The following is a 22,668-nucleotide window of genomic DNA, read 5'->3' as shown; positions in this document are numbered from 1 at the left end:
GAGGACGGGCGGAGTGAGGAGGGGATGTAGGGGTGTGCAGCACTGTGGAGAGGACGGGTGGGGTGAGGAGGGGATGTAGGGGGGTGCAGCACTGTGGAGAGGACGGGTGGGGTGAGAGGGGATGTAGGGGGGTGAAGCACTGTGGAGAGGACGGGTGGGGTGAGGAGGGGATGTAGGGGGGTGCAGCACTGTGGAGAGGACGGGTGGAGTGAAAGGGGATGTAGGGGGGTGCAGCACTATGGAGAGGACGGGTGGGGTGAGGAGGGGATGTAGGGGGGTGCAGCACTATGGAGAGGACGGGTGGGGTGAGGAGGGGATGTAGGGGGGTGCAGCCCTATGGAGAGGACAGGTGGGGTGAGGAGGGGATGTAGGGGTGTGCAGCACTGTGGAGAGGATGGATGGAGTGAGAGGGGATGTAGGGGGGTGCAGCACTATGGAGAGGACGGGTGGGGTGAGGAAGGGATGTAGGGGGGTGCAGCACTGTGGAGAGGACGGGTGGGGTGAGAGGGGATGTAGGGGGGTGCAGCACTGTGGAGAGGACGGGTGGGGTGAGAGGTGATGTAGGGGGATGCAGCACTGTGGAGAGGACGGGTGGGGTGAGAGGGGATGTAGGGGGGTGCAGCACTGTGGAGAGGACGGGTGGGGTGAGAGGGGATGTAGGGGGGTGCAGCACTGTGGAGAGGACGGGTGGGGTGAGAGGGGATGTAGGGGGGTGCAGCACTGTGGAGAGGACGGGTGGGGTGAGAGGGGATGTAGGGGTGTGCAGCACTATGGAGAGGACGGGCGGAGTGAGGAGGGGATGTAGGGGGGTGCAGCACTGTGGAGAGGACGGGTGGGGTGAGAGGGGATGTAGGGGTCGCAGCACTGTTGAGAGGACGGGTGGGGTGAGAGGGGATGTAAGGGGGTGCAGCACTGTGGAGAGGACGGGTGGGGTGAGAGGGGATGTAGGGGGATGCAGCACTGTGGAGAGGACGGGTGGGGTGAGAGGGGATGTAGGGGGGTGCAGCACTGTGGAGAGGACGGGTGGGGTGAGAGGGGATGTAGGGGTGTGCAGCACTGTGGAGAGGACGGGTGGGGTGAGGAGGGGATGTAGGGGTGTGCAGCACTGTGGAGAGGACGGGTGGGGTGAGAGGGGATGTAGGGGGGTGCAGCACTGTGGAGAAGACGGGTGGGGTGAGAGGGGATGTAGGGGTGTGCAGCACTGTGGAGAGGACGGGTGGAGTGAGAGGGGATGTAGGGGGTGCAGCACTATGGAGAGGACAGGTGGAGTGAAAAGGGGATGTAGGGGTGTGCAGCACTGTGGAGAGGACGGGTGGGGTGAGAGGGGAAGTAGGGGTGTGCAGCACTGTGGAGAGGACGGGTGGGGTGAGAGGGGATGTAGGGGTGTGCAGCACTATGGAGAGGACGGGTGGGGTGAGGAGGGGATGTAGGGGGGTGCAGCACTGTGGAGAGGACGGGTGGAGTGAAAGGGGATGTAGGGGGGTGCAGCACTATGGAGAGGACGGGTGGGGTGAGGAGGGGATGTAGGGGGGTGCAGCACTATGGAGAGGACGGGTGGGGTGAGGAGGGGATGTAGGGGGGTGCAGCCCTATGGAGAGGACAGGTGGGGTGAGGAGGGGATGTAGGGGGGTGCAGCACTGTGGAGAGGATGGATGGAGTGAGAGGGGATGTAGGGGGGTGCAGCACTATGGAGAGGACGGGTGGGGTGAGGAGGGGATGTAGGGGGGTGCAGCACTGTGGAGAGGACGGGTGGAGTGAGAGTGGATGTAGGGGGGTGCAGCACTATGGAGAGGACGGGTGGGGTGAGGAGGGGATGTAGGGGGGTGCAGCACTGTGGAGAGGATGGATGGAGTGAGAGGGGATGTAGAGGGGTGCAGCACTATGGAGAGGACGGGTGGGGTGAGTAGGGGATGTAGGGGGGTGCAGCACTATGGAGAGGATGGGTGGGGTGAGGAGGGGATGTAGGGGGTGCAGCACTATGGAGAGGACGGATGGGGTGAGAGGGGATGTAGGGGGGTGCAGCACTGTGGAGAGGACGGGTGGAGTGAGAGGGGATGTAGGGGGGTGCAGCACTATGGAGAGGACGGGTGGAGTGAGGAGGGGATGTAGGGGTGTGCAGCACTGTGGAGAGGATGGGTGGGGTGAGGAGGGGATGTAGGGGTGTGCAGCACTGTGGAGAGGACGGGTGGGGTGAGGAGGGGATGTAGGGGGGTACAGCACTGTGGAGAGGATGGGTGGGGTGAGGGGATGTAGGGGGGTGCAGCACTGTGGAGAGGACGGGTGGGGTGAGAGGGGATGTAGGGGGGTGCAGCACTGTGGAGAGGACGGGTGGGGTGAGAGGGGATGTAGGGGGTGCAGCACTGTGGAGAGGACGGGTGGGGTGAGGAGGGGATGTAGGGGTGTGCAGCACTATGGAGAGGACGGGCGGAGTGAGGAGGGGATGTAGGGGTGTGCAGCACTGTGGAGAGGACGGGTGGGGTGAGGAGGGGATGTAGGGGGGTGCAGCACTGTGGAGAGGACGGGTGGGGTGAGAGGGGATGTAGGGGGGTGAAGCACTGTGGAGAGGACGGGTGGGGTGAGGAGGGGATGTAGGGGGGTGCAGCACTGTGGAGAGGACGGGTGGAGTGAAAGGGGATGTAGGGGGGTGCAGCACTATGGAGAGGACGGGTGGGGTGAGGAGGGGATGTAGGGGGGTGCAGCACTATGGAGAGGACGGGTGGGGTGAGGAGGGGATGTAGGGGGGTGCAGCCCTATGGAGAGGACAGGTGGGGTGAGGAGGGGATGTAGGGGTGTGCAGCACTGTGGAGAGGATGGATGGAGTGAGAGGGGATGTAGGGGGGTGCAGCACTATGGAGAGGACGGGTGGGGTGAGGAAGGGATGTAGGGGGGTGCAGCACTGTGGAGAGGACGGGTGGGGTGAGAGGGGATGTAGGGGGGTGCAGCACTGTGGAGAGGACGGGTGGGGTGAGAGGTGATGTAGGGGGATGCAGCACTGTGGAGAGGACGGGTGGGGTGAGAGGGGATGTAGGGGGGTGCAGCACTGTGGAGAGGACGGGTGGGGTGAGAGGGGATGTAGGGGGGTGCAGCACTGTGGAGAGGACGGGTGGGGTGAGAGGGGATGTAGGGGGGTGCAGCACTGTGGAGAGGACGGGTGGGGTGAGAGGGGATGTAGGGGTGTGCAGCACTATGGAGAGGACGGGCGGAGTGAGGAGGGGATGTAGGGGGGTGCAGCACTGTGGAGAGGACGGGTGGGGTGAGAGGGGATGTAGGGGTCGCAGCACTGTTGAGAGGACGGGTGGGGTGAGAGGGGATGTAAGGGGGTGCAGCACTGTGGAGAGGACGGGTGGGGTGAGAGGGGATGTAGGGGGATGCAGCACTGTGGAGAGGACGGGTGGGGTGAGAGGGGATGTAGGGGGGTGCAGCACTGTGGAGAGGACGGGTGGGGTGAGAGGGGATGTAGGGGGGTGCAGCACTGTGGAGAGGACGGGTGGGGTGAGAGGGGATGTAGGGGGGTGCAGCACTGTGGAGAGGACGGGTGGGGTGAGAGGGGATGTAGGGGTGTGCATCACTATGGAGAGGACGTGCGGAGTGAGGAGGGGATGTAGGGGGATGCAGCACTGTGGAGAGGACGGGTGGGGTGAGAGGGGATGTAGGGGTCGCAGCACTGTGGAGAGGACGGGTGGGGTGAGAGGGGATGTAGGGGGGTACAGCACTGTGGAGAGGACGGGTGGGGTGAGAGGGGATGTAGGGGGGTGCAGCACTGTGGAGAGGACGGGTGGGGTGAGAGGGGATGTAGGGGGGTGCAGCACTGTGGAGAGGACGGGTGGGGTGAGAGGGGATGTAGGGGGGGCAGCACTGTGGAGAGGACGGGTGGGGTGAGAGGTGATGTAGGGGGATGCAGCACTGTGGAGAGGACGGGTGGGGTGAGAGGGGATGTAGGGGGGTGCAGCACTGTGGAGAGGACGGGTGGGGTGAGAGGGGATGTAGGGGGGTGCAGCACTGTGGAGAGGATGGGTGGGGTGAGAGGGGATGTAGGGGGGTGCAGCACTGTGGAGAGGACGGGTGGGGTGAGAGGGGATGTAGGGGTGTGCAGCACTATGGAGAGGACGGGCGGAGTGAGGAGGGGATGTAGGGGGGTGCAGCACTGTGGAGAGGACGGGTGGGGTGAGAGGGGATGTAGGGGTCGCAGCACTGTGGAGAGGACGGGTGGGGTGAGAGGGGATGTAGGGGGGTGCAGCACTGTGGAGAGGACGGGTGGGGTGAGAGGGGATGTAGGGGGGTGCAGCACTGTGGAGAGGACGGGTGGGGTGAGAGGGGATGTAGGGGGGTGCAGCACTGTGGAGAGGACGGGTGGAGTGAGAGGGGATGTAGGGGGGTGCAGCACTGTGGAGAGGACGGGTGGGGTGAGAGGGGATGTAGGGGGGTGCAGCACTGTGGAGAGGACGGGTGGGGTGAGAGGGGATGTAGGGGGGTGCAGCACTATGGAGAGGATGGGTGGGGTGAGGAGGGGATGTAGGGGGGTGTAGCACTATGGAGAGGACGGGTGGGGTGAGAGGGGATGTAGGGGGGTGCAGCACTGTGGAGAGGATGGATGGAGTGAGAGGGGATGTAGAGGGGTGCAGCACTATGGAGAGGACGGGTGGGGTGAGGAGGGGATGTAGGGGGGTGCAGCACTATGGAGAGGATGGGTGGGGTGAGGAGGGGATGTAGGGGGGTGCAGCACTATGGAGAGGACGGGTGGGGTGAGAGGGGATGTAGGGGGGTGCAGCACTGTGGAGAGGACGGGTGGAGTGAGAGGGGATGTAGGGGGGTGCAGCACTATGGAGAGGACGGGTGGAGTGAGGAGGGGATGTAGGGGTGTGCAGCACTGTGGAGAGGATGGGTGGGGTGAGGAGGGGATGTAGGGGTGTGCAGCACTGTGGAGAGGACGGGTGGGGTGAGGAGGGAATGTAGGGGGGTACAGCACTGTGGAGAGGATGGGTGGGGTGAGGGGATGTAGGGGGGTGCAGCACTGTGGAGAGGACGGGTGGGGTGAGAGGGGATGTAGGGGGGTGCAGCACTGTGGAGAGGACGGGTGGGGTGAGAGGGGATGTAGGGGGTGCAGCACTGTGGAGAGGACGGGTGGGGTGAGGAGGGGATGTAGGGGTGTGCAGCACTATGGAGAGGACGGGCGGAGTGAGGAGGGGATGTAGGGGTGTGCAGCACTGTGGAGAGGACGGGTGGGGTGAGGAAGGGATGTAGGGGGGTGCAGCACTGTGGAGAGGACGGGTGGGGTGAGAGGGGATGTAGGGGGGTGCAGCACTGTGGAGAGGAAGGGTGGGGTGAGAGGTGATGTAGGGGGATGCAGCACTGTGGAGAGGACGGGTGGGGTGAGAGGGGATGTAGGGGGGTGCAGCACTGTGGAGAGGACGGGTGGGGTGAGAGGGGATGTAGGGGGGTGCAGCACTGTGGAGAGGACGGGTGGGGTGAGAGGGGATGTAGGGGGGTGCAGCACTATGGAGAGGACGGGTGGGGTGAGAGGGGATGTAGGGGTGTGCAGCACTATGGAGAGGACGGGCGGAGTGAGGAGGGGATGTAGGGGGGTGCAGCACTGTGGAGAGGACGGGTGGGGTGAGAGGGGATGTAGGGGTCGCAGCACTGTTGAGAGGACGGGTGGGGTGAGAGGGGATGTAGGGGGGTGTAGCACTGTGGAGAGGACGGGTGGGGTGAGAGGGGATGTAGGGGGATGCAGCACTGTGGAGAGGACGGGTGGGGTGAGAGGGGATGTAGGGGGGTGCAGCACTGTGGAGAGGACGGGTGGGGTGACAGGGGATGTAGGGGGGTGCAGCACTGTGGAGAGGACGGGTGGGGTGAGAGGGGATGTAGGGGGGTGCAGCACTGTGGAGAGGACGGGTGGGGTGAGAGGGGATGTAGGGGTGTGCATCACTATGGAGAGGACGGGCGGAGTGAGGAGGGGATGTAGGGGGATGCAGCACTGTGGAGAGGACGGGTGGGGTGAGAGGGGATGTAGGGGTCGCAGCACTGTGGAGAGGACGGGTGGGGTGAGAGGGGATGTAGGGGGGTGCAGCACTGTGGAGAGGACGGGTGGGGTGAGAGGGGATGTAGGGGGGTGCAGCACTGTGGAGAGGACGGGTGGGGTGAGAGGGGATGTAGGGGGGTGCAGCACTGTGGAGAGGACGGGTGGGGTGAGAGGGGATGTAGGGGGGTGCAGCACTGTGGAGAGGACGGGTGGGGTGAGAGGTGATGTAGGGGGATGCAGCACTGTGGAGAGGACGGGTGGGGTGAGAGGGGATGTAGGGGGGTGCAGCACTGTGGAGAGGACGGGTGGGGTGAGAGGGGATGTAGGGGGGTGCAGCACTGTGGAAGGATGGGTGGGGTGAGAGGGGATGTAGGGGGGTGCAGCACTGTGGAGAGGACGGGTGGGGTGAGAGGGGATGTAGGGGTGTGCAGCACTGTGGAGAGGACGGGTGGGGTGAGAGGGGATGTAGGGGGGTGCAGCACTGTGGAGAGGACGGGTGGAGTGAGAGGGGATGTAGGGGGGTGCAGCACTGTGGAGAGGACGGGTGGGGTGAGAGGGGATGTAGGGGGGTGCAGCACTATGGAGAGGACGGGCGGAGTGAGGAGGGGATGTAGGGGGTGCAGCACTGTGGAGAGGACGGGTGGGGTGAGAGGGGATGTAGGGGTCGCAGCACTGTGGAGAGGACGGGTGGGGTGAGAGGGGATGTAGGGGGGTGCAGCACTGTGGAGAGGACGGGTGGGGTGAGAGGGGATGTAGGGGGGTGCAGCACTGTGGAGAGGACGGGTGGGGTGAGAGGGGATGTAGGGGGGTGCAGCACTGTGGAGAGGACGGGTGGGGTGAGAGGGGATGTAGGGGTCGCAGCACTGTGGAGAGGACGGGTGGGGTGAGAGGGGATGTAGGGGGGTGCAGCACTGTGGAGAGGACGGGTGGGGTGAGAGGGGATGTAGGGGGGTGCAGCACTGTGGAGAGGACGGGTGGGGTGAGAGGGGATGTAGGGGGGTGCAGCACTGTGGAGAGGACGGGTGGGGTGAGAGGGGATGTAGGGGGGTGCAGCACTGTGGAGAGCTTTGTGGTTGAAAAGAAAAAACTTAAACCAAGCTGCTGTATCACTGGGAAAATGAACACTTGAGGTGTCTTGGAAGGAGGGAGGACACTTGTCAGTCCCCGCACAATACGCAGGGTCACACGTGTCACTTTCGGGGCGTCCCGCGTCTGCCGGAGCCGCCCTGACCACTCCACCCTCAGAGTCTGCGCACAATATGGCGGTTGCCGGCGTGCGATCACCGCTACCACGTGACCACCAGAGTAGCACGTGATCCCAAGCAGCTGTAAACAACACGTCAACATATGAGCCACGCCCATCACGCTCCTGATTGGACAAACTATAACTACGCCCAATAAGCGCTTTCCCGCATGACGTCTTAACTGTAACTCCGCCCTCTTCGTCCCTTTACGGTTTCCTAGTAGTAAAGGGGCGTGACGTCAGCGCGTAAGAAGGCGTGGCTCCGTCCTCACGCCCGCACGGCGCGTCTGACGCAATAGACGCACGGTTCCCCTCCTCACGCACGTTCATCTCGGCTGCCAATCAGAGGATGGATTGTCGTTGACAGACTTCCGGCTCTGACCTATCCGGTGAGGAGAGAGGCGGGACGAGAGGCGTGGCTTGCGTACTCGCCATAGTGAACGCGGGTGATCGGTGAAGGAGGCGGTGAGCAGAACGGAGGTGGTTTGTGCGAGGGAGGAGGCCGCGCGTACCGGAGAAGCAGCGCTACCCGCGGGGCACGACATCCAGCACAGGCCCGGGCTGTAGGTGCGGAGGTAGGCCCGGGGGCTCCTCATGGCCGGCTGTGTGCGGGACCACAGCGGCTCCGCGGCGCGTCCACCCGGGAAAGTTGTGTGAGCACCAATATGGCGGTTACCGGCTCCTCACAGACATGTGCTGCTGCTCTCCGGGGGCGGCGCTGGATGGACGGCCTTACCTGGGGGGACTACAACTCCCAGCATGAGAAAACAGCCACGTGTGAGGGGACTACAACTCCCAGCAATAGAAAATAGCCATGTGTGAGGGGACTAGAACTCCCAGCAATAGAAAACAGCCATGTGTGAGGGGACTACAACTCCCAGCAATAGAAAATAGCCATGTGTGAGGGGACTAGAACTCCCAGCAATAGAAAACAGCCATGTGTGAGGGGACTAGAACTCCCAGCAATAGAAAATAGCCATGTGTGAGGGGACTATAACTCCCAGCAATAGAAAACAGCCACGTGTGAGGGGACTACAACTCCCAGCAATAGAAAACAGCCATGTGTGAGGGGACTATAACTCCCAGCAATAGAAAATAGCCATGTGTGAGGGGACTAGAACTCCCAGCAATAGAAAATAGCCATGTGTGAGGGGACTACAACTCCCAGCAATAGAAAATAGCCATGTGTGAGGGGACTAGAACTCCCAGCAATAGAAAACAGCCATGTGTGAGGGGACTAGAACTCCCAGCAATAGAAAATAGCCATGTGTGAGGGGACTATAACTCCCAGCAATAGAAAATAGCCATGTGTGAGGGGACTACAACTCCCAGCAATAGAAAATAGCCATGTGTGAGGGGACTACAACTCCCAGCAATAGAAAATAGCCATGTGTGAGGGGACTACAACTCCCAGCATGAGAAAACAGCCACGTGTGAGGGGACTACAACTCCCAGCAATAGAAAATAGCCATGTGTGAGGGGACTACAACTCCCAGCAATAGAAAATAGCCATGTGTGAGGGGACTACAACTCCCAGCAATAGAAAACAGCCATGTGTGAGGGGACTACAACTCCCAGCAATAGAAAACAGCCATGTGTGAGGGGACTACAACTCCCAGCAATAGAAAACAGCCATGTGTGAGGGGACTACAACTCCCAGCAATAGAAAACAGCCATGTGTGAGGGGACTACAACTCCCAGCAATAGAAAATAGCCATGTGTGAGGGGACTACAACTCCCAGCAATAGAAAATAGCCATGTGTGAGGGGACTACAACTCCCAGCAATAGAAAATAGCCATGTGTGAGGGGACTACAACTCCCAGCAATAGAAAATAGCCATGTGTGAGGGGACTACAACTCCCAGCAATAGAATATAGCCATGTGTGAGGGAACTACAACTCCCAGCAATAGAAAACAGCCATGTGTGAGGGAACTACAACTCCCAGCAATAGAAAACAGCCATGTGTGAGGGGACTACAACTCCCAGCAATAGAAAACAGCCATGTGTGAGGGGACTACAACTCCCAGCAATAGAAAATAGCCATGTGTGAGGGGACTACAACTCCCAGCAATAGAAAATAGCCATGTGTGAGGGGACTACAACTCCCAGCAATAGAAAATAGCCATGTGTGAGGGGACTACAACTCCCAGCAATAGAAAATAGCCATGTGTGAGGGGACTACAACTCCCAGCAATAGAAAATAGCCATGTGTGAGGGGACTACAACTCCCAGCAATAGAAAATAGCCATGTGTGAGGGGACTACAACTCCCAGCAATAGAAAATAGCCATGTGTGAGGGGACTACAACTCCCAGCAATAGAAAATAGCCATGTGTGAGGGGACTACAACTCCCAGCAATAGAAAATAGCCATGTGTGAGGGGACTACAACTCCCAGCAATAGAAAATAGCCATGTGTGAGGGGACTACAACTCCCAGCAATAGAAAATAGCCATGTGTGAGGGGACTACAACTCCCAGCAATAGAAAATAGCCATGTGTGAGGGGACTACAACTCCCAGCAATAGAAAATAGCCATGTGTGAGGGGACTACAACTCCCAGCAATAGAAAATAGCCATGTGTGAGGGGACTACAACTCCCAGCAATAGAATATAGCCATGTGTGAGGGGACTACAACTCCCAGCAATAGAAAATAGCCATGTGTGAGGGGACTACAACTCCCAGCAATAGAAAATAGCCATGTGTGAGGGGACTACAACTCCCAGCAATAGAAAATAGCCATGTGTGAGGGGACTACAACTCCCTGCATGAGAAAACAGCCATGTGTGAGGGGACTACAACTCCCAGCAATAGAAAATAGCCATGTGTGAGGGGACTACAACTCCCTGCATGAGAAAACAGCCATGTGTGAGGGGACTACAACTCCCAGCAATAGAAAACAGCCATGTGTGAGGGGACTACAACTCCCAGCAATAGAAAACAGCCATGTGTGAGGGGACTACAACTCCCAGCAATAGAAAATAGCCATGTGTGAGGGGACTACAACTCCCAGCAATAGAAAACAGCCATGTGTGAGGGGACTACAACTCCCAGCAATAGAAAATAGCCATGTGTGAGGGGACTACAACTCCCAGCAATAGAAAACAGCCATGTGTGAGGGGACTACAACTCCCAGCAATAGAAAACAGCCATGTGTGAGGGGACTACAACTCCCAGCAATAGAAAACAGCCATGTGTGAGGGGACTACAACTCCCAGCAATAGAAAATAGCCATGTGTGAGGGGACTACAACTCCCAGCAATAGAAAATAGCCATGTGTGAGGGGACTACAACTCCCAGCAATAGAAAATAGCCATGTGTGAGGGGACTACAACTCCCAGCAATAGAAAACAGCCATGTGTGAGGGGACTACAACTCCCAGCAATAGAAAACAGCCATGTTTGAGGGGACTACAACTCCCAGCAATAGAAAATAGCCATGTGTGAGGGGACTACAACTCCCAGCAATAGAAAATAGCCATGTGTGAGGGGACTACAACTCCCAGCAATAGAAAATAGCCATGTGTGAGGGGACTACAACTCCCAGCAATAGAAAATAGCCATGTGTGAGGGGACTACAACTCCCAGCAATAGAAAACAGCCATGTGTGAGGGGACTACAACTCCCAGCAATAGAAAACAGCCATGTGTGAGGGGACTACAACTCCCAGCAATAGAAAACAGCCATGTGTGAGGGGACTACAACTCCCAGCAATAGAAAATAGCCATGTGTGAGGAGACTACAACTCCCAGCAATAGAAAACAGCCATGTGTGAGGGGACTACAACTCCCAGCAATAGAAAATAGCCATGTGTGAGGGGACTACAACTCCCAGCAATAGAAAACAGCCATGTGTGAGGGGACTACAACTCCCAGCATGAGAAAACAGCCATGTGGGAGGGGACTACAACTCCCAGCATGAGAAAACAGCCATGTGGGAGGGGACTACAACTCCCAGCATGAGAAAATAGCCATGTGTGAGGGGACTACAACTCCCAGCATGAGAAAACAGCCATGTGGGAGGGGACTACAACTCCCAGCATGAGAAAACAGCCATGTGGGAGGGGACTACAACTCCCAGCATGAGAAAATAGCCATGTGTGAGGGGACTACAACTCCCAGCATGAGAAAACAGCCATGTGTGAGGGGACTACAACTCCCAGCAATAGAAAACAGCCATGTGTGAGGGGACTACAACTCCCAGCAATAGAAAACAGCCATGTGTGAGGGGACTACAACTCCCAGCATGAGAAAACAGCCACGTGTGAGGGGACTACAACTCCCAGCAATAGAAAACAGCCACGTGTGAGGGGACTACAACTCCCTGCAATAGAAAACAGCCACGTGGGAGGGAACTACAACTCCCAGCAATAGAAAATAGCCATGTGTGAGGGGACTACAACTCCCAGCATGAGAAAACAGCCATGTGTGAGGGGACTACAACTCCCAGCAATAGAAAACAGCCATGTGTGAGGGGACTACAACTCCCAGCAATAGAAAACAGCCATGTGTGAGGGGACTACAACTCCCAGCATGAGAAAACAGCCATGTGGGAGGGGACTACAACTCCCAGCATGAGAAAACAGCCATGTGTGAGGGGACTACAACTCCCAGCATGAGAAAATAGCCATGTGTGAGGGGACTACAACTCCCAGCATGAGAAAACAGCCATGTGTGAGGGGACTACAACTCCCAGCAATAGAAAACAGCCATGTGGGAGGGGACTACAACTCCCAGCATGAGAAAACAGCCATGTGTGAGGGGACTACAACTCCCAGCATGAGAAAATAGCCATGTGTGAGGGGACTACAACTCCCAGCATGAGAAAACAGCCATGTGTGAGGGGACTACAACTCCCAGCAATAGAAAACAGCCATGTGTGAGGGGACTACAACTCCCAGCAATAGAAAACAGCCATGTGTGAGGGGACTACAACTCCCAGCATGAGAAAACAGCCATGTGGGAGGGGACTACAACTCCCAGCAATAGAAAACAGCCACGTGGGAGGGAACTGCCAGTGTGACAGGGCAGGCGGGACCTCCACATGTCTTAGAGGACTAAAGCTCCCAGCATGAGGGCCATATGTGAGGGAACTACAACTCCCAGCATGACACGGCAGCCGGGACAGCCACGTGTGAGGAGAACTACAATTCCCAACATGAGAGCCCTATGTGAGGAGACTACAGCTCCCAGCATGAGAAAACAGCTACATGTTAGGGGACTACAACTCCCAGCATAATGTAGACTCCCAGCATGAGAAAGCAGCCATATATAAGGGGGCCACATCTCCCAGCATGACAGGGCAGGAGGGACCGCTACTTGTGAGGGTACTACAACTCCCAGCATAACGGGGCAGACAATACTGCCACATGTGAGGAGACTACAACTCCTAACATAACGTGGACTACAGCTCCCAGCATGAGAAAGCAGCCATGTGTGAAGGGACTACAACTTCCAGCATAATGAGCAGGCGAGACTGCCACGTGTGAGGGGACTACAACTTCCAGCATAACGGGCAGGTGGGAGCTGGGACTTGTAGTTCTGTAACTTCTGGAGAGCTGTGAATAATCTATGGTCACCCTGCTGCAGGACTACAACTCCCAGCATGCACCAGATAGGTTTTTGCTGCCTTGGCGTTCTGGGAGTTGCAGTTCTGTAACATCTGGAGAGATGTAATTGGCCTCCAGCACATTCCCTGCTGCAGAACTATAACTCCCAGCATGGTGCAGCAGACAGAATCCCCCACAGGACGCCGTCTGCGGAGTCACCAGTGACGTGTCTGCTCTGATTGTGAGCTCCGTCCATCCTTCTACAAAGGGGCGGAGACATCACACGTGGACCTGCCCACAATTACTGCAGTCGTAAGGCAAGCCAGCATCAGTGTTTTCCTGGCATCAGCCGCTGCGCCCCCTGGTGTTTAGAAAGTTTTAATATTTTCAAATTTTAAAGATTTATTTTCATTTTTTACCAGAAAAGTTTTAAAGGAAAAAAAAAGTACCATAAGACGCAGTTTTTTTCCCCCAAATGTTGGGGGAAAGTGGGGTGTGCGTCTTATGGTCTGAATATAGGGCCAGGAATGAGGATGCTGTGGTGGCGCGGTCATCGGGGGCAGCAGCGCCTGCTGTGACCACTTGGGCCCGCTCATTTAATATGCACGCTCATCCTCCGGCCCATCATCTCTCAGCGCTGAAGCAGGAGTAGTCAGGTGGGCGGGATGATGGGCAGGGGATAAACAGCCGGCCTGCATGATCACCCCTGGCAACTACAGCCTGGAGTGATCATGTGCGGCTGTATTCACTGCCCCCCGTGCATCATCATCAGCGCGGGGTGCAGTGACTCAGTATATTCACCTGTCACCGTTCCCCTGCAGCACGCGATCTCCTCCTGGCTGCCGGCAGCCGCGGAGTGGACCCGTCCCCGTTCTCCTGCAGCACCGCTCCTCCTCCTGTCTGTGTCAGAGGCAGCGCCGCTGAGTAGAGCCGTCCCCGTTCTCCTGCAGCACCGCTCCTCCTCCTGTGTCAGAGGCAGCGCCGCTGAGTAGAGCCGTTCTCCTGCAGCACCGCTCCTCCTCCCGTCTGTGTCAGCGCCGCTAAGTGGAGCCGTACCCGTTCTCCTGCAGCATTGCGATGTCCTCCTGTGCCAGCGGCGGCCGCTGAGACTAGCGGTGAACGTCATCACTGTGCGCACGTGTCCACACGCAGCCGCCACTGGCACAGGAGGACATCGCAATGCTGCAGGGGAACGGGTACGACTCCACTTAGCGACGCTGACACAGATGGGAGGAGGAGCGGTGCTGCAGGGAGTGAGGTAAGGTGAGTATGAACGTTTATTTTTTTCGCCACTGGAAGGGGGAATGCTATGAGCAGGATGGGGGTATGTAGCAGGATGGGGGTATATAGCAGGATGGGGCCATATGCCAGGATGGGTTACTGTATATAGCAGGATGAGGAACATATACTGTCTATACAAGGCAGGAGGATCATTACCAGGATGCGGCACCTTAGTAGAGAATTTGGAGACATTACCCCCATAAGTGTCAGCAGCAGATCCTCGCCCCATAACAGTGTGTCCTGACTCCCATTTTTTTGCTTAAAATTTTATTTTCCTATTTTCCTGCTCTAAAACCAGGGTGCGTCTTATGATCCGGTGCGTCTTATGATCCGGTGCGTCTTATGATCCGGTGCGTCTTATGATCCGGTGCGTCTTATGATCCGGTGCGTCTTATGATCCGGTGCGTCTTATGATCCGGTGCGTCTTATGATCCGGTGCGTCTTATGATCCGGTGCGTCTTATGATCCGGTGCGTCTTATGGTCCGAAAAATACAGTAGATTTTTTTATATTGTTGATGCCGCGTTCTGTTGTAAGTAAATGAAAATGAACTGTGTGAAGATGCCCGAGCCTCACAGGTGTACTGCCACTGATGGGTGATACCGGTGCGGATCGTGGTGTACTGCCACTGATGGGTGATACCGGTGCGGATCGTGGTGTACTGCCACTGATGGGTGATACCGGTGCGGATCGTGGTGTACTGCCACTGATTATGGGTGAGGCCGGTGCGAATCGTGGTGTACTGCCACTGATTATGGGTGAGGCCGGTGCGGATCGTGGTGTACTGCCACTGATGATGAGTGATGCCTGTGCAAATCGTGGTGTACTGCCACTGATGATGGGTGATGCCGGTGCGGGTCGTGGTGTACTGCCACTGATGATGGGTGATGCCGGTGCGGGTCGTGGTGTACTGCCACTGATGATGGGTGATGCCGGTGCGGGTCGTGGTGTACTGCCACTGATGATGGGTGATGCCGGTGCGGGTCGTGGTGTACTGCCACTGATGATGGGTGATGCCGGTGCGGGTCGTGGTGTACTGCCACTGATGATGGGTGATGCCGGTGCGGGTCCTCTTGTCACCTCGCTCTAGTGTCCTCGTATCGCCACACACCACCCCCTCCTGCGACTGACATCCTTGTCAGCCCCCTTCGCTCTGGCATCCTCTCGCTTTGTCTCGCATCTGTCCCCCCTTTGTCTGGCGCCCTCTCCACCTCGCTCTGGTGCCCTCGCATCCCATTTTCCCCCTGGCTCTGTCTGGCGCCCTGGCGTCGCTCCTTTCCCCCTGGCTCTGTCTGGCGCCCTAGCGTCGCTCCTTTCCCCCTGGCTCTGTCTGGCGCCCTGGCGTCGCGCCTTTCCCCCTGGCTCTGTCTGGCGCCCTGGCGTCCCCGTCTCCCCTTACTCCACTGCGATCCTTTCCCCCGGTCAGTTTTGATCTCGTTACTCCTCTGCCTTTTTTTTTTTTTTTTTTTAATCGTTTTTTGTTTTTTCTGTTTGGTGACTTTGCTTCTTAACTGTACATTAGAGTGCCCAATGAGAACCCGCACACAGCAGTGTCAGGTCAGGGTGGTGATCACTGCGCAGTGTTTATATCCAGTCACAACAGCCAGGAGGAAGCTTCCGCACAGCTGCTGTAACAGGATAGGCTGTGTGTCCAGCCAGGAGGCTCGCAGATGATGGACGCGGCCTGTACATGAGTGGAGCTCAGGAGCGTATAGCTGGTGCAGGCCGGACCCCCCCGGGGAGGACGGTTCCACCGACGCGACGCCCCTTGCTGAGCCTGGATAAATGTGGCTGTGAGCGGCCTGCACTCTGCTTCCTCGGCTCGCGGTGTAAAGGATGTGGTGGAACCTCCCCTCCCGACCCCCCCCCCCCCCCCCATATACTCGCTCACTGTAGGGGCAGGGCAAGGGAATTTCTGCCCATGTATCCGTATGATTCCTTCCCAAGTATTTTCTGTTTCGGTTCCACGTTTTCCTACACCTCTGCTTGCTGTCATCCAGTGTAAAGAGTCCTATCGGCCTGAAATGCTCAATGACTGGCAGCAAGAGGAGATATTAAAGGGAATCTGTCACCAGGTTTTTGCTGCCCCATCTGACAGCAGCATAAAGTAGAGGCAGAGACCCTGATTCCAGCCATGTGTCACTTACTGAGCTGTTTTTTCTGCTTCAGATCTAGCAGTTATCCAGAGCTCATGAATATGCTGGACTACCTGCAGCACGCAAAGTAGTCCTGTAATGATTTTTATCACAAGTACACTAAGCAATCCAGTAAGTGACACATGGCGGGCATCAGGATCTCTGACCCTACATTATGCTGCTATCAGATTAGGTGTCAAAAACATGGTGACACATTTCCTTTTAAAAGGCTCATCAGTGGCTCGGAGTGGTTGGAATTGGCTCCTCCTGCTCTTCCGTACTGCTGCTGACCGTCCCTGATTGGCCGCCCTACAGCCACCATCTTTTAGCCCCAGACAGGGTATCAGACGACCACTGCAGCCAATCAGCTGATTGGTTGTATGCTCTGATGCACTGTTAAGACAGCAGCAGACCACTGCATCCCACCACCTTAAGAAGAGGGAGGCAGGAAGCAGCGGTGTCGCAGACGTCATTCTCTATCTGGCAGAAAATCGAGGGTGCAGTCGATCAGTGCTTGCTGATTGGCTGCAGCAGTCACCCTCTCCCTGACCAGAGGAAGGCAGCAGACTAGGCAGTGGGAGTGGGGGAGTGACAGCAGAACACTGGTTGGTGGGGGGGAGGAATGAGAGCGGAAAACTGGTTGGTGGGGGGGGGGGGGTGATGACGGCAGAACACTGGTGGGGGGGGGGAATGACGGCAGAACACTGGTTGGTGGTGGGGGGGAATGACGGCAGAACACTGGTTGGGGGGGATGATGAGAGCGGAACACTGGTTGTTGGGGGGGATGATGAGAGCGGAACACTGGTTGTTGGGGGGGATGATGAGAGCGGAACACTGGTTGTTGGGGGGGATGATGAGAGCGGAACACTGGTTGGTGGGGGGGATGATGAGAGCGGAACACTGGTTGGTGGGGGGGATGATGAGAGCGGAACACTGGTTGGTGGGAGGGATGATGAGAGCGGAACACTGGTTGGTGGGGGGGATGAGAGCGGAACACTGGTGGGGGGGGGGATGAGAGCGGAACACTGGTTGTTGGGAGGGATGATGAGAGCGGAACACTGGTTGGTGGGGGGGATGAGAGCGGAACACTGGTGGGGGGGGGATGAGAGCGGAACACCGGTTGGTGGGGGGGATGATGAGAGCGGAATACTGGTTGGTGGGGGGGATGATGAGAGCGGAACACTGGTTGGTGGGGGGGATGATGAGAGCGGAACACTGGTTGGTGGGGGGGATGATGAGAGCGGAACACTGGTTGGTGGGGGGGATGATGAGAGCGGAACACTGGTTGGTGGGGGGGATGATGAGAGCGGAACACTGGTTGGTGGGGGGGATGATGAGAGCGGAACACTGGTTGGTGGGGGGGATGATGAGAGCGGAACACTGGTTGGTGGGGGGGATGATGAGAGCGGAACACTGGTTGGTGGGGGGGATGATGAGAGCGGAACACTGGTTGGTGGGGGGGATGATGAGAGCGGAACACTGGTTGGTGGGGGGGATGATGAGAGCGGAACACTGGTTGGTGGGGGGGATGATGAGAGCGGAACACTGGTTGGTGGGGGGGGTGATGAGAGCGGAACACTGGTGGGGGGGGATGATGAGAGCGGAACACTGGTTGGTGGGGGGGATGATGAGAGCGGAACACTGGTTGGTTGGGGGGATGATGAGAGCGGAACACTGGTTGGTGGGGGGGATGATGAGAGCGGAACACTGGTTGGTGGGGGGGATGATGAGAGCGGAACACTGGTTGGTGGGGGGGATGATGAGAGCGGAACACTGGTTGGTGGGGGGGATGATGAGAGCGGAACACTGGTTGGTGGGGGGATGATGAGAGCGGAACACTGGTTGGTGGGGGGGATGATGAGAGCGGAACACTGGTTGGTGGGGGGGATGATGAGAGCGGAACACTGGTTGGTGGGGGGGATGATGAGAGCGGAACACTGGTTGGTGGGGGGGATGATGAGAGCGGAACACTGGTTGGTGGGGGGGATGATGAGAGCGGAACACTGGTTGGTGGGGGGGATGATGAGAGCGGAACACTGGTTGGTGGGGGGGATGATGAGAGCGGAACACTGGTTGGTGGGGGGGATGATGAGAGCGGAACACTGGTTGGTGGGGGGGATGATGAGAGCGGAACACTGGTTGGTGTGGGGGGGGGGTGAGAGCGGAACACTGGTTGGTGGTGGGGGGGGGATATGCCAGAAGCAGTGGAGGGGAAGCTGCAGAGTCTCTGCCCACCTTCCCGCTGGCCCCTGTGCGCACCCTCCTCGGGGGGGGCCCCTGTGCGCACCCTCCTCGGGGGGGCCCCTGTGCGCACCCTCCTCGGGGGGGCCCCTGTGCGCACCCTCCTCGGGGGGGCCCCTGTGCGCACCCTCCTCGGGGGGGCCCCTGTGCGCACCCTCCTCGGGGGGGCCCCTGTGCGCACCCTCCTCGGGGGGGCCCCTGTGCGCACCCTCCTCGGGGGGGCCCCTGTGCGCACCCTCCTCGGGGGGGCCCCTGTGCGCACCCTCCTCGGGGGGGCCCCTGTGCGCACCCTCCTCGGGGGGGCCCCTGTGCGCACCCTCCTCGGGGGGGCCCCTGTGCGCACCCTCCTCGGGGGGGCCCCTGTGCGCACCCTCCTCGGGGGGGCTCCCTGTGCGCACCCTCCTCGGGGGGCTCCGGTGACCGTGGTGTCTGTACGGCGTGGAGGTGGCCTCCGTGTTGCTCGCACCTTGTAGCATTTTGTGGGCCCGGTAATGGTGTAACCAGACTTTCCCTTCCGCCAGATTCCACCATGATGAACGGCTCAAACATCGGGAATTCCTCGTCCAACAACAAATCAAAGGATGAGCAGGTGGTGAACGGGCACGACGAGAACGAGAACAACCCGTTTGCAGAATACATGTGGATGGAAAATGAGGAGGACTTCAACAGACAGGTACGTGAGCGGCATCCAGGAGGAGGGAGCTGCAGTGTAAAGCATGGGGGAGCAGGCAGGGTATTCATTACACACAGGCCCCACTATTCACCACTGCTCAGACAGCTCCAGGGCTGTGTATTATGGGCGCTTGTGTGGTCTGGACGCAATCATTGCCAGAGAATCCATCAGGGAGCTCGATCATTAGTAGATAAGAGCTATAGACCAGAAAGTGAGCTCACTGACCGGACCCCTGCAGCCAGATATCTACAGCAATACAGAAGTCAGAGATGAGGGGGGGGAGGTAAAAGGAAACTGTCAGGAGCTTTTTGCTCTGTAATCTGATAGCAGTATGATGTAGGGACAGAAGGCCTTATTCCGGCCATGTCACTAGCTCAGCTGCCTCCTGAAATTTCAGTAAAATTGAGTTATGTACGTTGCAGGGCCGGAGTAAAGCGATGAGGAGGGGCCCAGGTTGTGTGTGATGGCGGGGCCCGGGTTGGGAGGCGGGGCCCGGGTTGGGAGGCGGGGCCCGGGTTGGCGCAGTGATGGTGCCCTGCATGGTGCCCTGCAGTCCCTTTTTTTTCCAGTATTTGTGCTCCGGTGCACAGCTCTCTGTGGTTTCTCTGCAGCCGTCTCTCTGGTTTCTACACCGCCCTCTACAGGAGCAGGAATGCGATCTTTTTAACCCCTTCCTACCTCTGGCTGTTTTTGATTATGCGCTTGCATTCCTTTCTCCCTTTTTCGGTTTGGTCTGTCTCCTGTAATCGGAGCCATGTTGTGCTCGTTTCTTGTGCGTCCAGCTGATGTGTTTATTGATGCAGTTTTGTGGAGCATCAGATTACTTTGTATTAGGTGCAGCGGCCAACACACAATTCTTGCGGGTTTTTTTCAATTTACTGTATTCACCAAGTGCACCTGATGGGTCAGACGTTGATGGACGCAGCAGTGGTGGCCTTTCCACCGGCCCCCCATGGTGCTCTCTTTCCCCCGGCCCCACTGACATAACCCCACCTCCTCGCCCCGATGTTGTTTTGTTATAGCCAGGTAGGTTGTGTCTCTATCGCCCTCTACAGCTGGAGCAGGGGAGGTGGACAGTGCTGGTCTGCCCCCCAGGTGCTGGTCTGCCCTCCCCCGGTCCCGGCCGGCCCATACATTGCACGTCACCCTGCGTCTCTCCCCCTTAGGTGGAGGAAGAATTGCAGGAGCAGGAGTTCCTGGACCGCTGCTTCCAGGAGATGTTGGACGAGGAGGATCAGGACTGGTTCATCCCGTCTCGTGACTTGCCGCAGGGGGTGGGGCAGTTGCAGCAGCAGTTAAATGGTCTCACAGTCAACGACGCTCACAGTTCGGAGGACATACTGGTGAGTGCGTTATACTTCACTCCTCGCACGCCTGCGGCAGCCACCGACGCACCAAAAACCATTTACTACACAACACCTGAGCTGCAATCACTGGGAAAACTGCACTCAGCAGATTATCACAGGTTCAGCGGCTTATGCACCCTGCCATACAGGAACACAGCACAGAGGAGCCAACACACCTGTGTAATATCAGCACAAACAGCGCATTATGCTGTGCAGCACATCTTACACCCTACATTATACTCCAGAGCTGCACTCACTATTCTGCTGATGCAGTCACTGTGTACATACATTACATTACTGATCCTGAGTTACTCTCTGTATTATACTCCAGAGCTGCACTCACCATTCTGCTGGTAACTTTATGCTGTTTTTTTTTTTTTTTTTTTGGCAGCTTCATTTTCTTTCTATTAATAATATTATTATTATTATTTTTTTTTATTATGACACTAATAATACTATTTTTTATATAAATAATATAAATATTTTGTATTATTGCTATTTCACATAATTATATAAAAAATATTAATAATTTATTAATAATAAATAATAATTTGTATATAATTAAGTACCAATACTAATACTAAATATTTATATAAATAATAATTTTTATATAATTAAATACCAATAATATTACCAATACTAAATATTTATTACTTATTATTATTATATTATTATTATTATTATTATTATTATTATTATTATTATATAAAAATATATCTTTTTTTTTTTTTTTTTTTTTTTTTTTTTTTTTAAATTGTGTAAAAATGTAACTTTATTTTTTCCCCTTTTTCTTGTTTTTCTCATCAGAGCAAAAGTAACCTGAACCCGGATGCGAAGGAGTTTGTCCCCGGAGTGAAGTATTGAACATTTACATTCAACTTTTTTAAATCAAAACAAAAAAAAAAGACATAAAAGACTGTTTTCCTTAATCTTCAGGACAAAGCTGCACAAAAAAAACAAAAAAAATCCAGCCCACGGGGGGGAGGGTGATAGTTGTGTGAGGCGGTGCCGCTGGCGCTCGACACTGTGACTCGGGCCCCTCTCCGTGGGGATGTCCTCCAGGCGTCTCCCTCCCCTCCTCGCTCAGCACCTGGGGGCTGCTTGTCGGACTTCAGGTTCTTGTTTCTTTTCTTTTTTTTTGTCCCTTCTGTAAGGTGTGTGCGACCTACAAGGAAACCTCAAAACAACAAGGAAGATTCCTAATCGTATTGTTATCGTCTCCCCTGCCCCCCTCTGAGCGTGAGGATGGCTCCTCCGTCTGTCTGTGTGTGTGTGGGGGGGAGGGGCGGCTTTCATTTCAGTGCCATTTACATCAGCTCGAGGTGTTTTTATTTTAATTTTTCCAGTTTCTCAGGAGAACAGGTGCGTTCCTGACGTATTTTTTTTTTTTTTTTTTGTTCAGTGTTCGGCGCCCCCTTCTCTTTGGGGGGGTCCCACATTTCTCTCCGCTTCAGCTGCTTGCAATGTGGACATTGTCCGTCGTCCGCCGCCCTCCCCTCCGACCGCCGCTCTGCCGCCTCATCGATTATGCTGCATCTGTGATTTCTCAGATAACACTAAGCGATGTCCGTCTTGCCTGATACTGAAATGATGTTACAGGGCCTCCTCGTGCGAGGGTCCGCCATCCACCCCACCAAGCATGGCTGTGCCATGCCCCCCGGAGACTCGCTACCATCTGCCTCGGGTGCCCTCCTTTCCAAGATAATGTAGATCCTCCATAATCCAGGCTTCAATATCGCCATTATAAATAAAAATCCGGATAGGGGGTGTCCGAAAACCTTCAGCGCAGGGGCCGTCTCTCCCCCTGCCGTCTATCTGCCACGATTGTAGTGCACGGAGCCCGGTAAAGAGACACCAATAAGCTATCGTCTTCTATCACTGCCTCTGGCTCCAACTTTGGGTTTTATCACGTGATATGAAAAAGCCGCAGACAGAAGAAAAAAAAAAAAATAAAGCCGCCTGATCATTGTACGAGTCTGTGTGCTTCGGTGTGTCAGGGGGCTGCGCGGACTCCGGGAATGTCGGTGCCAAAATGTGGACGTCGGAGAAGTCCTAATGAGAACAAAACTGCCGACTGTCCACAATGTTCTTTCTCCTTACCATCCTATATTAGACTCATGAATATTAATGTGAGAGGCCTTTAGATGCTTAGATTACTTTGGGTTCCTTTGTATAGCTGCGGAC

General features: G+C 56.5%; 1 protein-coding gene across 3 annotated transcripts; it reads left to right on the top strand.

Moving 5' to 3' along the window:
• The first annotated feature begins 7,649 nt into the window (after positions 1 to 7,649).
• Positions 7,650 to 22,453, top strand: PAIP2B (poly(A) binding protein interacting protein 2B). 3 transcript variants are annotated; one of them, XM_075332548.1, is made up of 4 exons: positions 7,650 to 7,727; positions 18,987 to 19,138; positions 20,305 to 20,481; positions 21,292 to 22,453. In XM_075332548.1, the coding sequence occupies exons 2-4, from the start codon at positions 18,995 to 18,997 to the stop codon at positions 21,346 to 21,348; spliced, it is 378 nt and encodes a 125-aa protein (XP_075188663.1). In that variant the 5' UTR covers positions 7,650 to 7,727; positions 18,987 to 18,994; the 3' UTR covers positions 21,349 to 22,453. The 3 variants fall into 3 exon arrangements, with proteins under 3 accessions (XP_075188663.1, XP_075188661.1, XP_075188652.1); XM_075332546.1 differs by having other exon boundaries at positions 7,656 to 7,829; XM_075332537.1 differs by having other exon boundaries at positions 7,658 to 7,837.
• Positions 22,454 to 22,668: the final 215 nt, after the last annotated feature.

This window comes from Anomaloglossus baeobatrachus, chromosome 1 (genome assembly GCF_048569485.1).
Source record: "Anomaloglossus baeobatrachus isolate aAnoBae1 chromosome 1, aAnoBae1.hap1, whole genome shotgun sequence".
In the NCBI taxonomy this organism is placed as follows: Eukaryota; Metazoa; Chordata; class Amphibia; order Anura; family Aromobatidae; genus Anomaloglossus; species Anomaloglossus baeobatrachus.
Note: the sequence above shows the minus strand (reverse complement) of the source record. Positions and strands in the feature narration are given on the sequence as shown.

Coding starts and splice junctions, on each gene's coding strand:
- PAIP2B (XM_075332548.1), top strand. CDS start 18,995: ATGATGAACGGCTCAAACATCGGGAATTCCTCGTCCAACAACAAATCA. Junction 19,139..20,304: donor AGGAGGACTTCAACAGACAG/GTACGTGAGCGG, acceptor TCTCCCCCTTAG/GTGGAGGAAGAATTGCAGGA. Junction 20,482..21,291: donor ACAGTTCGGAGGACATACTG/GTGAGTGCGTTA, acceptor TTTTCTCATCAG/AGCAAAAGTAACCTGAACCC.